Source organism: Seriola lalandi, unplaced genomic scaffold (genome assembly GCF_002814215.2).
Source record: "Seriola lalandi dorsalis isolate HSWRI2012SDOR001 ecotype SW California unplaced genomic scaffold, Sedor1 jcf7180002054937, whole genome shotgun sequence".
In the NCBI taxonomy this organism is placed as follows: domain Eukaryota; kingdom Metazoa; phylum Chordata; class Actinopteri; order Carangiformes; family Carangidae; genus Seriola; species Seriola lalandi.
The window spans coordinates 1190985-1205141 of NW_019525489.1; the positions used below are offsets into that span (position 1 = coordinate 1190985).

General features: G+C 39.3%; 1 protein-coding gene across 1 annotated transcript in view; it reads left to right on the top strand.

Moving 5' to 3' along the window:
- Positions 1–6300: 6300 nt before the first annotated feature.
- The window catches only part of bean1 (brain expressed, associated with NEDD4, 1), a 44202-nt gene continuing 36345 nt past the window's right edge, over positions 6301–14157 (top strand). Inside the window, exons 1-2 of the mRNA XM_023393489.2 lie at positions 6301–6808; positions 13326–13445. Coding sequence (XP_023249257.1) covers positions 13421–13445 — 25 coding nt within the window. The 5' untranslated portion in view covers positions 6301–6808; positions 13326–13420. The remainder of the gene's footprint in view (positions 6809–13325; positions 13446–14157) is intronic.

Sequence of the window (14157 nt, forward strand, 5' to 3'; positions counted from 1 at the left end):
GAAGCCCAATTTCCAAGAAGTCCTAATATAAAGTCAAAGTAGCTCGTTTATTAGAAGTATAACAACATCGGCCTACTTCTACCTTTATAAACTAATAATGAAATAAATAAACAGAAAGTTTGCGTTTCGATGTTACCTATCTGTGAAACACTGACAATTCAATGTGTTTTAAAAAGTTACAAGTGTACACACATATGAAAGTTATCAATAACAATTCATTGTTTTTAATCAAATATTAATTATTTAAGGTGTGTGGAGATGTTGCATTACATCTCCATCCTTCAAATATTTGCTCTACCCACAATTCCCTTCTGTTTAAGTCTCTGATGGAAGATGTGTATAAGAGACAGGGACAGTACAACCACTACATGACTCTCAGCGATGTGGTTCAGCATGTGACCTCTTTTCTACCACGCAGCCGCTCATATTTCTTCTATGATAACACTCTCTAATTCCACCTAATAAGGAGTAGGGCTGCTTTTAAAAAGCTTTCACTGAGTCCTGTGAGCTGCAGTCACCAAATGTCATCAGTTATTCAGGCGAGGAGGAGGATAGCTGGAAGATGTGACGGATGTCTACAGGAAGGAGAGGGGCTGAGAGGAAAGAAAGATGATGATCGAAAGAGGAGTAAAGGCGTACCTCCATCTCCTGGAAGTACTCCTTTAATCCTCCCTCCTCGACCTCAGCTCAGCCTTGGTCTACTTGTGGTGAGGATGGGACGGGACCAGCTGGCAGCAACATGCTAAACATTGCGTTACGGTCAAACTAGAGAAGCAGACTATTAAAGCGAGGCGTGCTTTATCCTTGAATACAATTACATGGAGACTGCGAATGGATAATCCTTTGAAGCCTGATCAAAGAAAGTCTGAATTTTGAAGTGGGCTGCAGTTTGTGTTTACATGCAAAAGGAGTTGATATGGGTAGCTGTTTACATGACCACAGTATGTAATCCAGTTAGAGAGCACTTGTCACGAGCAGTTATGTTTGTTTCTAGTAGCATGAAAAACAGCTCAAATGAATGTGAGAGAGTGGCACAGCTACCTGTGCACGTTTCAGACATTTTCCGTATTACACACACATCACATGATTTTATGTACAAGTGTTTGATACGTGCATATTTTTCACCGTGGTATTCTCATCTGTTGGCTTGTACCTGGTTTGAGCATGACTTTCTACAGAAATGTGCCTTTGGCAGCTTCATAGCATCCAAAAAAAAAATCCCCCTTTAGATACCTTCCACTGCTATACATCATTCATTTATATATTTTTTATTTGTTATGGTTTGCAATCATCTCACATCTCTCAAAACATGTAATAAATTCATACTCTGTGTATTGTTAGTGTATGAAGAAACATAAGCCTTTCGCTGTAAAACATTTCAGTCAACAGATGTACTTCTACCAAAATAACCCTGGAGGGAAGAAACACACAGCTGCGATCAAAACATGTGAGGAAAGAAATCAAATCATGTGCTGTTATCATTTCAGACCTTTGGCGACTCAATACAAATGCTAGTTATAGACCCAACAAACATTACCAAGATCTCCAATGATTCAGGGGGAAGTAGAGAAAAAATGGTTCAAAAAATCCACCTTGAATTTCCTACTTATTACCACATAAATGGGATCTTGAGTTTATGATGAAGGCTGGACAATGTTCTCAATTCGAAGCAATTTAACGGGAACTTTGAGAGAAACAGATTTGAAGGAATATTTTCAATTTCAATAAATGCAAAAATCTAGACATCTTGCATAATTTGGTGCACATAATTACTTGATAATTACACCTGACTTGGAGTATTTGGGGTCTCTGGAAATGTTGGAATGTTACCAGGAAGTCAGAATAATTTCCAGTGGGTTTCTAAATGGGTTTGTAAGGTTTAGAGGCTAAATTCAGTTGAAAAAAACAGTTTCTCCATTCAATGCAACATGAGGAATATATGTCCATTGTCTGAGACAAGCTCGGGTTATTTGTGAAACATCTGCCCATATCTTTTCATAAAATCTCATAAATAAAAAGCCTGTCTCCATTGTTATTACAGGAGGAGGGAAAATATTTTCTTCCACTGTGGTGTAACACAAGCATCTACAGACTAAACACCATGGCACACACAGGTTCTGGCCTCACAATGTGTGTCAGGATTTATGTCTGGCTTGTCTTTTGTTTCATGTCCTCTGTTGGTCGGTAAAGCAGATGTGGTTGTGTCTTTTATAGAGGCAAAAATAAAGCTGTGGCATGTAGCTAAGTAGTTAGAATGTGGCACCGCCAGATCTGGGGGTTCAATTCCCTACTTGTAAGTCACGGTAGAGCAGGATTACTCAAATATACCGGTACCCCTCCCATGTGGATGCCCACTGGAAACACTCCTGGTCCTCATTCCTGGTTTGAAAAGCACTGCAGTCAACCATCACAAAAGCACATCTGCATCAAACATCCCACTGACACACTGACAAATAAAACCGGGGTTCAAAACAACCGCTGCAAAAGCAGGAGCTGTTGCAGATGGAGACACCGCCAAGGTCCAACATCTCGCTGAGTGTTTGCTGGAATTAGACCCAGGGGAACCAAAAACATGGAACCAGACACGATGTGGTTCCATGTTTTGGGGGGGGGGGAGAGACATTACTAGGAATGTTCTGACAACTAATCAGCTCAGAGAGGTGGTTTTGTGCGAAGTAACATAAAGTAACATACTGTATACACAAAGGATGATTTCAACAATGACTGCCAGTGTAAGTGCTTGACTTATGTCCTGTCTGTGAATGGTAAATACTTCACAACAATGTGAAGAGGAGGATATCCCCTTTCTCCATCCTCTCATTCTAAATGTTTGCCCCTTTTTGCTTAGTGCAGCAAAGGAAAATAGTTTTTTTTTAACCATATAAAGAGTCTTGGACAGTTTAGAAGAGCTGAACTGGAGCCAAATGGATTTTAATTAAAGTCACAATAATGCAAAAATCATCTATTTACACTAACAACTGTGCTACTGAATACAAAGCTTTTCTTTGATCTGCTGAGGTTTGATCTGTGGTATGTTTTTACCTCTCAGCACCTTTGAATGATTCAATATTAACATGTGCATATGATTAAATGCATTACAATGTCTCTGTATGCTTTAGAAATTGTTACTCCAATCTCATAAAAATGTCAAAAAAAAATGCTTTAAAGGACAAGAAAAAAGTGTCACTGCAGCAGAGTTTCCAGGTCAAAAGGGAATATTTTGCCTGTTTGTGGGTTTGAATCTGGTTAATTAGCATCTCTGATACGCTTTATGTGCATGAGCAATGAGATAATGGATAATTTATTAACCACCACAGGGAGAAAACAGCACAACCTAAAAAAGCCAAACTGCCAACTGGCAGCAAAACTGGCAGTGCTCTGTCGCCACACTGTGGTTTAAAGCACAAAATACACCCTGTATCAAATGTATTAGGCTGACTCTGCTTTATGGTATTTTGACTGTAAAAAAAAAAAAAAAGGGGGATCATGCCAAGGCAGCCATACTGAATTTTCCCTTTCAAAAATGTCTGAGTAGGAAATGTCCATCTCATGTTTATTCAATTGTATTTTGTATTGTATTTTATGTTTATGTTGTTGTTTTTTTCAGAGGAGCATCTTGATACAGATTGGTATACAGCAGAAGAAGAAGAGTAAGATTTCCTGTTTCACTCCAGTCGGAAGGAAACAAATAATATTGGTAGCATCAAAAGTAAAAGCTGAAACTTACTAAATATTAGTTAAAACATTAAGAAACTGGGAATATTCTCCAAATTCTTACACCTTAAAAAACCTTTAGATGCAGTCTAGAAGTATGTCTATGCTTATGCTGAAACCATGTTTTGTTCCTGAAAACATTTTACAGCTGTTCGTGTGGATATCTCATGCTGAATTTAAATCATAGAGATCAAAACTACATTTTTCTCTGAAATATCAGGGAGTTAAAGTACTGGATAGGAAACCTAAAGACTGTACTTGAACTGACTTGAATAAATGTAATATTTAAAAGGAAATTTTTAACACCAGTTACAAATAAAAAAAAATGGGATAATTTGATGCAGTTTGTCAGGATTTTCATGCTACTTGTTTTTAAAGACTGTGTTTTGAATTCTGGCTGATTAAACCTCTATTCGAGTTCAAGGTGGGTTAAGATATAATGGGATTATGGTTATTGGATTATGATTACATGGACTCCATGTAGTTGTAAGAATTTTTCCACAGAAGACATTTTGACTTGTCATACAGGTGTTTAATTATGGCTCTGTTCAAGTGTCCCAAAGCAACTACATGGAATTCAGTTATCATTCATTTTATTGACAAAATATGTGCTGTGAAGAAGGTCTACTATAGTGGTGTAATATGTCCTGCTCTAACAGGTGCAACAAAGGAAAAGCAGGGAGATGTCAGTCAAACAGTTGGTAGATTTTAGTTTTATTTATTTTTGTACAATTCAAAATACACAGAAAATGGCAAAGAGAACAAACAGCATACAGTGCAGGGACTGGCAAAAAGCCCAGTGGGCTTATCTAGAGTCTCCACCTCAGTATGTAGAAACATCACAAAATTATAAAAATACTAAATAAACATACAAGAAAATAATGTGACTATATAAAAATTATTAGAAACTTATAGATTCAAAATATAGGCTATATAATAAAATTAACAGCAATAATAACATCAATATCAAAATAAAAGCAGAAAATGTGAGAATGTGATGTGTGTGCAATATGAGCAAAACAAAGAAGACATAACTACATGGACAGTAATACATGGGGTATAGTTATAAAACAGCAGTTAAATGGTCTTTTAAGCATCTTTTTGAGGAACAGTTATTTGCCAAATGGAGAAAGCAATTCCAAAATTTTATACCCCTAAATCTTATTGAAAATTGACCTTTTCCAGAGGTCACAGCCAGAATAATTAAAATCATCTGTGTGGATTCAGCATAGGTGTACAAATCTTAAATTTGTGGACATCTGAACATTACTTAATGTATTGTTGCTTAAAGCCCCTGTAAACTAGATTTAAACAATAATATAGCGGCAAACGACTATTTTCTACGCAAAGATATAATGAGATGTGAAATAATGGCTGAGCAGAGAAAGAAGTCTCTCTGTTATTTGTTTTGGTATCTGGTCTGCCAGTGCATGTGCATGTTAGTGCAGGTGAGTCCCACCTGTTGAACGTTGGCCCCTCCCCACTTTTAGAAACACAAAGGAACCGCCCACATGTGAGATGGTACAGTTCCGGCAGGTCGGCTAGTAGCCTATCAAAATAACCCTTAAGGTTTTAAAAGTTTTTAACAGCTCCATTAATGTCACGAGACTAAGGATGAATTTCTTTCCCAGTCCGATTGTGGAGTCAATTCTGGTCTGGCTTTACCAGGATGGCGAACCTACGAGCTGCTAAAGAGCTCCAGCTTCACCCTCGGAAACTGACTTTCTTTTCTTTTTCTCGATATGTAAGTAATTTGATAGATACATACTGTTACATGTCTGTTTTGACGAGTGACCGGCTACAGTAGTCATGACAACGTTTGCTAACTTGCTGTTACTGATAGCATGAACGTGTTCGGCAAAGGTTGCTATAGCTAGCAGGCTAACGGCCAACATTGCTGTAGAGCACGTCACGGCTATGCTAGCCTGGGCTAATGGCTGTGGCCGGATTGTTTTTGTTTTGGCTCTCTTGATTGCGGGGTCAAGTTCTTCCTCAACAAACCGGGAAAACCACCTAATCATGGGACTGACTTTGTTCCAAATGTTGCCCTAAAGTTTTAAGCACTCTTCTGTGTAAGATATGTATGATGTGGATTGGGGTGTCCACATACTTTTGACAAATAGTCTATATTGATACTTGTGGTTAAAGTGCCTTATCATACCCACTATTATATCACCTTATAATCTCTTAGGGAATGCAGTCATAATAATAATTACAATATTCCATATTGTGCCTGTAATTCAGTTTATTTTTTGGCATCATTATGATATTAAAACTTCCCTACCATGTGTGTAGGACTAAACTGTACCTGTACTTAAATGCATGGATAAATCCTGTGTGAGTTCAATGAATTCAGTAAAGTTCTGATTTCTGCACATTAAATCATTTTTCTAATTTTTTTTCAGGGCATCACTGCTATTTGTTTTTTCACGAGGCATTTCCTGGCTGCCAGTCCCACCGTCGTCGTGTGCCGGCCCTGGATGGTGCGCCTCTCTTCCCAGGCATGACACACTTACTGGGCTGCAGAGCCGAGCCACGGGACGAGCCACGGGACAGAGACACGGTGCGGAAGCCAGAGGACAGAGTCAGACGAGGATGATGAGGATGCGGGAGAGAGAAGCTGCTCATAGCTGCTGCTGCTGCTGCTGCTGCTGCTGCTGATGATGATGATGATGATGATGATACTGTGGACAGAGGAATGAAGAAATATAGAGCTCTGCGGGTTGGAGGATGGTGACAGTGATGGTGATGATGATGATGATGGTGATCGAGGTGGTGAGGACGGGACTGCTCGGAGGGGGGATGCTCGGACGATCGGAGCGCTTCTCTGCTCAGTGTTGATCATCGTGCGGGTAAATCTCGGGTATCACCGAGAGTTTAACGAAGCGCTATTCTGAGGAGGTGGGCCAAGTCCCGAGAGAGAGAGAGAGAGAGAAAAGGAGAGAGAGAGAGAGCGGGAGGAGGGGGAGGACCTTCGGACTCGGTGACAGTCTGGGATGTTGTTGCTGCTGTTGTCCGTGATGTGAAGCGACATTAAGGAGCTGATGAAAGGACTCCTGCCAGCGCGAGGACACATACTCATACATTTTTGCAGGTAAGCAACCAATGTCGGACTCTCTGCCTCTCTCTTTTTCTCTCTCTCTCTTTGTCTTTCTATCTCTCTCTCTCTCTGTCTCTCCTTCTCCATCCCAAGCTAAAGTCTCTGTCTCTCTCTGCTCATCCTGAAACTATAAGAAATGTATTACCTACACAAATATGACACGAGCACGGACATTGCATTTGCATTGAATATCTTTGGTACTCAGTGGCAAATGTATAGTGACATTATCTTCATGGTGTCTTTTACCTCCTACTGCATAACAGTAATATTATGTAATATTTCAATAGGTACACAAACAGGATACTATATGAACACACTATAAAGTATTGTCAGCTAAGTGACTGCTGACATTTAACTCCATTTACTCAAGTGTAGTACAAATTTGAGGTATTTGTTCTTGAGTATTGTCATTTTATGCTACTTAACTCCACTCCACTACATTTCAGAGGCAAATAATATATTTATACTCCACTAAATGTACTGTTTCTGTCACCTGTGGTTGCTGGTTAACCTTTCGATTAAATAAAAATACATCAAAAAACATGATAAGTTTCTAAAGTATAATACATTATTACTTCTTCTAATAAATAAAGAATTTAGAATTAGCTCCACCATGGTCATATAACATGAAAATGCAGCTTACACAGGAATGCTTTAGTAAAGATAATCCAATAACTTATAGGCCTAATAGTACAGACTTGTAAATGAGTACTTTAAAATTACTACATTACTACCTTATGTAAATGATTTGAACATGCCTTCCACCGCTGCTCTAAATATACCTGTATATTGGAATAAAAGGAACAACCTGAAAAAATAAGTGTAGAAAAACATTGAAATCAGAAGCTTGCACATAGGACATGAGAGGTCAAGTGATGGTTTGATGATTATGAAATGTCCTTTTGAGTCATCAGATCTCACTCTATTTGATCATCCATGAGCAATTCTTGACAGACATGCTACAAAGGAGGGAAATCAAAGAACAAATGTAAATACAAAAAATACACTTGTTACTGAGTGTTACAGACACTCTCACCAACAAGAAGTCGCTATAGACTTGATATTTAATTCAAGCAAATTATTTTATTTAAGCAAATTCACTATTGAGTACCACAAACACACTGTAGGTTCCTATAGGACTACTGTAGGCGTGTTATAGTGATTTTTGGATCGACTCATCTCTCTCTCTCTCTCGCTCGGCTTTCCTCCCACACACTTTCACTCTCTCGTTTCAGCAGTGAAGTACAGTAGCCTTACAACCCTACTGTAACAGTAACAGCGCGGAGAGGGAGGCCTGCCAGATTACCATGCCACACGATCCATCAGTGTGTTTGAGTTATATAAAAACTATTTAGGCTTATAAAAGAGAGGAAATCCAAACAGGTGCAGGTGATGTAATAAAACCACACGAGTCAAGATAAAAAGAGAATATTTGAACTGGGGGGAAAAAAAGGAAATAGATAATAAAAATAAAACATTTAACAAGTAATTCCCTCGATGTAGCAGAAGTGTGGTTATCCGTGTCCTTGTGATAAAAGCCACATTTCCAGTTTTAGCACATGTGACTTTTCCAGTGACAGTGGTTGACAGTTTGATCTAAAAGCTTCACAGCGAAAGGACAGCACACAGTCTTAGTACCGGGCTCCCCAGAGGATATCAGAGCCCTACCATGTTATCTAAGTGGCTTCTGCTCTGCACTCAGCCATGAAGGTCGACACTACAAAAAGCCCTTTGACAAATTCAATAAAATGAGATTAACCCCTGGATATATAATTCTGAGATATAATTGCTTGAGTTCATAAAGCCTCAGTTTAACATAGATGTATATTACAGTAGTTAGTGGAGTGTAAGTAGTGTCTCAGTGCAAATATGAAAAACCAAGGAAGAATGTGTGTTGATTGCAGCAAATTGGCATGAAATTTTAAGGTAATCATCTAAACACACGTTGATCTTATTCATTTTCTGTTTGCATGTAAATAATTTAATGAGGATTAAGCAACAGACATGTTATTAAACAGGAAAGGAAAAGCTGCTTCTTGTTAAAGTTGGACTTACTGTGCTCAAGGTAGTTGGACTCACAAGTAATTTCACAGTGAAACTGGCAATAGAAACGGACACATTAGATAAGTCCATGTTTGTTTTTACTTCCAAAATTTTTACCGTTACCAAGACAACTGGTTTAAAATCTGATTCATCACTTCTGTTATAGCCTTGTCCACTCTGATAAGTCATGCTCCCACATCCCACTGGGCCAAGCTCTGTAAAATAATGTGAAATTACCAGTCGAAGTCCGCAAAAGTTACTAAAATACAGTAGCGGTGTTAAATGTGGATTGCATGAAAACCTTGATGAACTCTCTGCTCCACAAGGACTGAACCTCTGACCTTCTCACTCCGGGGTCGGCTCCGTGACCGAAACCGCCACGGGAGTTAAACACACGGGCTTTCAGCGACGGCACGGACGCTCTCACCGCGGGTTCTGACTGCCCCGGCTTACAAACGCGAGTCGGTGTGAGATTGGTGCCGTTGCCAGGACTGACAGGTTGAATGGATGACAGGGCTGTGTGGGCCAAATAGACTGTCAGAGAGAGCTGGGAGGAGATGGATGAGAGGAGGGAGAGAGGGACAGAGAGAGAGAGAGGGAGAGAGAGCATCAGAGAGAGGGAATACCAGAAAGAGAGATGAGGAAATGATGGAGTACTGTTGTGGCTACAGACAATACCTGATTCCCTCAGTTTCTTTTTCTCTGACTGGTCCCGTCCCTCAGTCGCTCCTTCTTTTTCTCCCCCAATTATCGGCTGCTTTTGTGTAATCTGTGGAGTATTAGAAGCTCTGCACAGTGGCGTATGAGTTACAGCGTCTGCTTTGTGACAACTTGACAAGTTACTTTTGCTTTGCTTTTTTTTTTTTTTGCAGTGGTCTTTCCCATTTTATCACATCGGTCTTGAAAAGAAGAATAACCCGCACACTGCTCTCACGATTTATTGATCATCCTAATGTTTCATCAGATGTATTTTAAACAGTTCTTACAACCATGATCTTAAACAGATAATGCTCCACCCATCTCTGTGTGCGCAGGTGTGTGACGGTTATTCTCTCTTTCAATCATTGACAGTGATTTGTATGTTATGTCCCACATGCCACGGGATATCGTCATTCAGTCCTTTGGGGGATAGCGTTTGCAAATTGAATATCCAGTATACTTATATATCTTCTATTAAGAGTGTCATCAGTGTTACCACCTCTCTCAGGTAGATAGGTAGGTCACCTTTTCAATGGCCTGGAACCTAAATGATGAGATGTCATCATTAAAATGTACTGCTCTATCATTGCTCATTTCATCATATAAAAGTGATCAGAACATGATATTTTTGGTTGAAGGTGCTGTTCTGAAAACTAATCCGGAGTGTTTTAGGATCTGCTTACATCTATGATCAAGATTTGTTTAAGTTAAGGCAACTAAAACTGTTAAATAACCAACACTAAATCAAGGTGTAAACTCCAACCTCATCCCTATAGGACAGTCGGTTGTGTACATGCTTTGTCTTGCATGCAGAGAAGTAGCAGCAGAGTTTCTGTGATTGTGAAATTGAAATTATATTCTATAATTATTAGTGTTTACTCTGCTCTGCTTGTCCAGTTTTCAGAAGCTTTTCATCTCCAACCAAACTCTCTCTGAGGACATTTCTACGCGATTTTGTGAAATTGGCAGTAGCCTCCTGTTGGCAGCTATAAGCAATGCAAGTCTGGAGAGAAATGACATCATTTCCATTTTGAAACAGCATTCAAGTCTATAAAAATCCGAATCCCTCTGAACACCCTCTCACTTATTCTTCATTAAAGAGAATAATATTCATTTGTTTCTCTTTTTTTCCCCCACAACAGTAACTTTTTTATATCAGTGCTGCATGTTTGAGGTTATATTTCTGTTTGGATGATCTGGTGTTGTTTATTTTCCTTTCCCTTCTTAAAAACCCATAATACACAGCTACATCTAATGTCTCTGAAACAAGAGCTCCTCGTTAAATCATATAAAACTTCAACTTTTCCATTAAAATGAGGCTCAGTTTTTTGTGACAGTAATCAGCTTATGGAGATACTTTAATGCAGCACTTGATCTTCCTGCAACATGGAGCGAAAGCAGCACGTCATAAAATATCAGTAAAACAACTAACATTTTGTACATTGAACAGGTATATTTCCTGGGATTATATAATCAGTATGAATCAATATGATCAAAAAATGATAACAAATGAAGAAACAAACAGATATTATTATATCTTTATTATTTTTAAGTATTTAAATTAGTAATTAGACCAATAGCCTGTTACTGTGAGTCCATCATTACCATAATAATGTATCAATAATCAGCACAAAACCCTGCACACGACACTGTGGCCTAACAAAAAATTTTGTTGTGTGATCGTATGTTTTTAATGTTATTTTAACTTTCATTTACTGTAACGTAGAGGAGGTTAGGTGAGGCTGTGTTACCCCTCGTACTGTAGCAGTTCCTCTGTAGCTCGCCTGCAGTCGGGTTAGAGTTGACACAAATCCTGTGAGTTCTGTTCTTTATCTCACTCACACACAACAGTACAAGAGCGGAGTGAGAACAACCCTGTGTGTGTGTGTGTGTGTGTGTGTGTGTGTGTGTGTGTGCGTGCGTGTGCGCGTGTGTGTGTGTGTGTGTGTGAGAGAGAGGGAGATGGGGAGAGAAGTCTCGCTGCCAGAGTGTGTTGTCTGTAATATCTGTCTGTGTGAGCAGGGACAGTTATGTAACAACAAAGCAGAACGCATCGTAGGTTCACATGAGTTGCACACGCACACACTGTGTCTGTACACAGGAAGTGAGCATTAAATCATACACAGTGTGCATGATTTATCAGAATTACAGTAAGTGTAGTTTGACATCTCACCGCTTTGACCTGACAGCGACAATATGTTTGACAACATGTGACGTGTTTACCCAACTCTGGTCTGTTTGTGAAGACCATTACCATATGCAACATCTCATGGGGCTCTATAGGCCCACATCTATTATAGTTCTATACCTTTGTTGATGATCCATAAGAAGATAAAGAAGCTCTCTCAGACAAGAAAAACTAATGTTTCTTCATGAGGAACAAATAAAAGAAGCCTCAGGAGAGGACATTCAGAGAGATTTCTCCTACTTGGATGGGTTGTGATGCAACAGGAGCTGTGTGAGATTACAAAAACATGAACAGGAAGTCATCAAACTTACATAAAACTTCCTTAGATACATGATCCTCCAACAGGAGAAAGCCTGGCTCTCAGTTAAACTGCCCTGATTAACTAAAAGGTTGAAAACACACTAATTGGATAATAAACCAACAGTATGATTATAACAGGTTCGGATACTAATGTAGTAAAAACTTTAATAAGATAATGAAATGAAAAAGTCCAGTATCGGTTGTGAGCGTCAGTAACATGTGCCTGTAGCTTAGGTGGGGGTATGTGGAGAAGGATCACAGAACAGGGCAGGAAAGACAACTTGATGTACCGTAGAGCAGGAGGGCAGGGCTGCGTCAGAGCTGGTGGAGGCCCAGCAATTGCTAAATTTAGGCCTAAATGGCACTAGTTTGTCCTGCATCATAGAAACTGCAAAGTTATTTGTGTTTAGAAAAGAGAATAAACAGGATTTAAATCTATGTTTAAGTAGCAACTGGACTATATTTATATAGGGCTTTTATCCAAAGTGCTTCACGATTGGCCTCTCAGTCACCCATTCGCATGCGTACTCACAATGGCAGCAAGCCACTGTGCAAGGTGCTGTCCTCATCTCACAGCAGAGGACGAGGGGGAGATAGGAGGTGGGTCTGTTTTCTGACGACTAAGTTCTTGGTAAAATGAGGAAGCATGCAAACTGGAAGTTTGGTATAAAATCTAACAAGCAGTACTTTTTGTGTAGTTCTTGTTAGGTGTGTTTATAATATCTATGACAGGTATTGTTAATGGTAGTAAGAGCAGTTGTAGGCAGTATTACACTCCTGCAGTAAAGCAGTAGCATTTGCATGTATGTATTTATACGTGTGTGTGTGTGTGTGTGTGTGTGTGTGTGTGTGTGTGTGTGTGTGTTTGAGGTATTGATTGGAACATTTGAACCCTGTGGTCATGTACCGGAAAGAGCAATGAACACACGCATACATACATACACACACACATATTCACACACAGGGTGGCGTGGGTGGCCACTTGACTGCCTCACACACACACACACACACACACACACACACTCTGCCTGGGGCTTTATAAACAGCCGGGCTTGGAGGTTGTGACTCGCACATCAGTCTCTGCTCCCTCCCTCCCTCCCTCCCTCGCTCTCTTTGTCTCTTGGTAAAACAACACAGCATCTCTCACTCTCTTCATTTATTTCTCTCAGTCTCCATCTACCTGCCTGCTGTTTGTTTTCTTTCCCTGCTCCCTTTACGCCTGCTCCCCACAATTTCCATGCACTGATGTGCCTGCCTCTCTCGTTCTCTCTGTCTTTGTAGTTACATATTTAGCCGCTCTGCTTGGTAGAGACCAGTTGAAGTTGGCTTCCTGCCTGTTGAGATGTGCCAATAGGAAACACTGTGAACAGGGGTTCATGCTGATGAAATTGATCTGCTCAGGTAAGGATCAACAACCTTTTTCTTTGTTTTTCTGCTTTAATTAGTCTCCTGGTATTAAGTGTTATTTGCTCTGCAGATACTGAGAGGGGAATACGTCTTTCTTGAAAGACACAAAGTCTGATTCTTACATTGTAATGTACTTGGGAATCATGCGAGAAACAAAAATACAAGACAGCGAAATAGAAAGGCGTGTGTGTTTTGACAGTAATTATTATTAGAATTTGATATCAGATGAAACCTGATTATTAAAATGAAGGAAAAATCCCAGGTGTATTGATTGGCTAATTATTGTTTTCTTGAACAGCTGTCACTGTAATTAAATGGTGATAGCATATGGGATTATAAACAGGGGTGTACACATCTAAACTCTGATTTACTCTATTTATACCATATGTACTCATGTTTTTATTGGCTTACATATAAAAACAGTCAGACCAAACACCCTGTAGTGATAAACCAATATATTTACTATCCCAATGAACCTTGTAACTTTTTTTTTCCTGTAGAAAGTTTACTTAAGAGTACTTAAACTAAAGTGAAGAAAACACAAAAATACATTTCTTTTTTTTATATAAAAATGTTGTGGCCCCATGGATTACAGTATATGAAATACTTAACACATTGACATGTTAAATGTTGGACAGTCAGGTATTGAGAAGTAGATAAAACCTGCAGTTAATATTGATTATTCAGTCTGGATCATATTGGATGT